We start from the raw sequence: 3,973 nt of genomic DNA, 5'->3' as shown, positions 1-3,973 counted from the left end.
TGAATTATTTATAAGCCTTTTGAATTACGGGGACACTGAAAATGTCCTCATAAATCACCACCTCGTTGTAATACCTGTCATACCATGTTATTATACACATTTGTGTCCTCATAAACCACATAAACATTCTCACACACACACACACTCGCACACTCACTCGCACACACACTCACACACACACACACTCACACACACACTCACACACACAGACACACACACACACTCTCTCTCACACACACACACACGCTCACACGCACTCATACACTCACTCACACACGCACTCACACGCACTCACTCACTCACGCACACACACGCACACTCACTCTCACACACACTCACACACACACTCTAACAGACACACACACACACACACACACACACACACACACGCACTCACACACAAGCACACACACACACACACACACACACACACACACGCACTCACACGCACTCACTCACTCACGCACACACACGCACACTCACTCTCACACACACTCACACACACACTCTAACAGACACGCACTCACTCACACACCCACACACACACACGCACTCACACACACGCACTCACTCACACACGCACTCCCACGCACACGCACTCACACTCACACACACACTCACTCACACACACACACGCGCACACTCACACACGCACGCACGCACTCACACGCACACTCACTCTAACACAGACACGCACTCACACACACACTCTCTCTCACACACACACTCTCTCTCACACACACACTCTCTCTCACACACACACTCTCTCTCACACACACACTCTCTCTCACACACACACTCTCTCTCACACACACACTCTCTCTCACACACACACTCTCTCTCACACACACACTCTCTCTCACACACACACTCTCTCTCACACACACACTCTCTCTCACACACACACTCTCTCTCACACACACACTCTCTCTCACACACACACTCTCTCTCACACACACACTCTCTCTCACACACACACTCTCTCTCACACACACACTCTCTCTCACACACACACTCTCTCTCACACACACACTCTCTCTCACACACACACTCTCTCTCACACACACACTCTCACACACACACTCTAACAGACACACACACACACATTCTCACACACACATTCTAACAGACACGCACTCACACACACACACACACTCACACACACACGCACACACATTGTCATTTTGTCATTATACAAATTGATGTCCTCATTTGTCACAAAAACACACACACACACATACACACGCACTCACTCACACACACACTCACTCACACACGCGCACTCACTCACTCACACACGCACACTCACTCTCACACACACACTCTAACAGACACACACACACACACTCTCACACACACTCTTAACAGACACGCACTCACACACACACACACAACACACACACACACACTCTCACTCACACACGCACTCACACAGAACATTTGATTGGCTCCAGATGAAAAGTACACAGGAAGAAACATGCATGTGCTCTTACTGTGAAAAGCGACTTACACTGTGTCCTAACTACACACACCGCAGCGACATGCTGTACAAGCGTATCTTTTCCATATTAATCTGAGTTTTTGTCTTAATCAGCTGCGACAGCGAACTCTAGAAGCGGTTTCTATTTTCTGTGCATAGCCTTGTGGTTAGGACACGGTGTTACAAATGAGGAGTACAACAAGCGGTTCGAACATCTTCCAGTCGTACAAGCTGAAACACTGAGAGATTTAGTAGAAATAGTGAAAAAGAGATTCCCCTAAACACTAGGGCTGTGCAATTAATCGCATGTGATTGTCATGCGCATCTCGTCAGTAAAGCCAGATGGAGCGGCATTCACTACACAGAGCTGTAGTTAGCGATATCGCGTTCATAATCGAATGCGATTCATCTGCGATTATGAACTAATTTTCAGTGAACTACGGCTCCGTGTAGTGAATGCCGCTCCATCTGAAAGCAGGTGATGGAGATTTACTACTAATCACGGGACCGGCTTTACTGACGAGATGCGCATGCGATTAATTGCACAGCCCTACTGAACACTGTACAGAGCAGATGTGACTATCCAGATAACCAGCCATGAAGATTTATTCCCAGTGCTGATATTTGTGTGTTTTTGCAGGGTGAGTTTGCTGTGTTTGACACTACAGGAACTACAGCTGCACACGTCACAACTACAGCAGCAGAAGTACAGGGTACGACACACATCGACACAGCTGTCCGTACATAATATACTGGTGAAGATTCGTGACGAATGAAGAGAATTCACCAGAGAATGACATTAGGTGACATTTATTCCTTTAGCAGATGTTTTTCACTTACAAATGCAGAAAAAAAGAAGCAGTTTGTCACATAAAAGCAGCAGTATTAGCAGTTTTAGTCAGATGAAAACCAGACTAGATCTTCCTTTGTAGTGGCAATAGAAGGTGCTTTATGTGTGATCCGTATGTGCCTTTATAATGTCAGTGTGTTTTCGTTTCGTTTCATGATCTAACTCATTACTGTTGTTCTCTGTGGATCTGCTGCAGATGTTTCTGCAGGTTCTGCGAGTGTTGTTGGGCCACAGAGAGCATGCAGACGTGATTCACCAGCAGCAGCAGCAGGTGAGACACACATGACCGTAACGGACCAGCGGAGTGCTCACGAGTGATGTGGATTCAGCTCAAAATCATGTTCACATGACACTTGCTGTACTGAACGTGTTCAGTGTCCTGCAGGAGGTGGAGCTGCTGATGAGGGGCGTGTCTGTGGACGAGGGGGCGGAGACTGACACGGTCATGTGCTCTATAGAGGAGGTGGAGAAAACAGGACGGGAGCAGCTGGAGCGCTCACTGCAGATGGTAACCTTCCAAAACACTGTTCACTATTTATACTAAAACGGCATAGACTAGTGCATGAATTGGGCCACACTCAGTGCCTGTAGACTGTATATGCAGCATCTCTGTCTGTGACTCGCTCTTTACATACACACCTGTGTGTTCAGGCTTTGAGTTTTGCGAAGCAGCTGGAGCAGCTCGGGCAGACTCTTCACCGCACGTTTTCCAGTGACGTCTCAGAGGAAGTGATGCGTAGCGTGATCGGGTGCCTGCGACCGATGGAGGACATTGTGGCTGAGGTTCAGGTGTCCATTCTGAAGGTGAGGATCACGCGCCGCCGCTGTCACGCTCGTGCCGCCGCTGAACTCAGACTAACGCCGGTGTTTGACAGATGCTGTTGGACCGGTTTGAGTGCTGGCAGGAAGTGTCCGATGCCCTGAGAGAGAAGACTGCGCTCCTGAAACAGGAGGCGGAGCTTATGCTGAAAGTCACTGGCCAATCAGTGCAGGAGCTGAGAGATGATGGACGGCTGGAGAAACAGACTCTCAGTGATGTGGAGACCGCAGTTAATGAAGCACTGGAGCAGAGCGCTGACGGTACCGACACATGACCAACATCACGCTGTGCTCTGAAACCTCTTATTTCACCCCTGTGTGTGTGTGTGTGTGTGTGTGTGTGTGTGTGTAGAGATCAGACGTCAGACAGAAGAGCTCGCCCTGGATCGCTGTCAGAAGGCCTGTTTGAAGAGGAGGAGGATGATGAAGGCTCAGAGCTCTGAGTGGAGTCCTGTGTCAGACACGCAGACGGATGCTCGTCTCATGATGAAGGTGAGAAACAGCATGGACTCATCTGCTGGAAAGACTGTCTGTCCTTTCGACTGTCTGTCTGTCTGTCTGTCTGTGTCACTGTCTGTCTGTCTGTGTCACTGTCTGTCTGTCTGTCTGTCTGTCTGTGTCACTGTCTGTCTGTGTCACTGTCTGTTCATCCGTCTGTCTGTCTGTCTGTCTGTCTGTCTCACTGTCTGTCTCACTGTCTCTCTGTCTGTCTGTCCGTCCGTCTGTCTGTCTGTCTGTCTGTTCATCTGTCTGTTTGTCTGTCTGTTCATCTGTCTGTCTGTCTGTCTGTCTGTCTGTCTGTTCATCCGTCTGTCTGTCTGTCT

The 3,973-nt window shown here is 48.8% G+C and overlaps 1 protein-coding gene across 1 annotated transcript in view; it reads left to right on the top strand.

Moving 5' to 3' along the window:
- LOC107575290 (ellis-van Creveld syndrome protein) overlaps positions 1-3,973 on the top strand; it is an 11,167-nt gene that overhangs the window by 3,716 nt on the left and 3,478 nt on the right. Inside the window, exons 5-10 of the mRNA XM_016261694.1 lie at positions 2,121-2,193; positions 2,527-2,601; positions 2,716-2,838; positions 2,982-3,134; positions 3,206-3,410; positions 3,502-3,641. Coding sequence (XP_016117180.1) covers positions 2,121-2,193; positions 2,527-2,601; positions 2,716-2,838; positions 2,982-3,134; positions 3,206-3,410; positions 3,502-3,641 — 769 coding nt within the window. The remainder of the gene's footprint in view (positions 1-2,120; positions 2,194-2,526; positions 2,602-2,715; positions 2,839-2,981; positions 3,135-3,205; positions 3,411-3,501; positions 3,642-3,973) is intronic.

The sequence above is a fragment of the Sinocyclocheilus grahami genome, unplaced genomic scaffold, assembly GCF_001515645.1.
Source record: "Sinocyclocheilus grahami isolate Dianchi unplaced genomic scaffold, SAMN03320097.WGS_v1.1 scaffold2554.1, whole genome shotgun sequence".
In the NCBI taxonomy this organism is placed as follows: Eukaryota; Metazoa; Chordata; class Actinopteri; order Cypriniformes; family Cyprinidae; genus Sinocyclocheilus; species Sinocyclocheilus grahami.
Note: the sequence above shows the minus strand (reverse complement) of the source record. Positions and strands in the feature narration are given on the sequence as shown.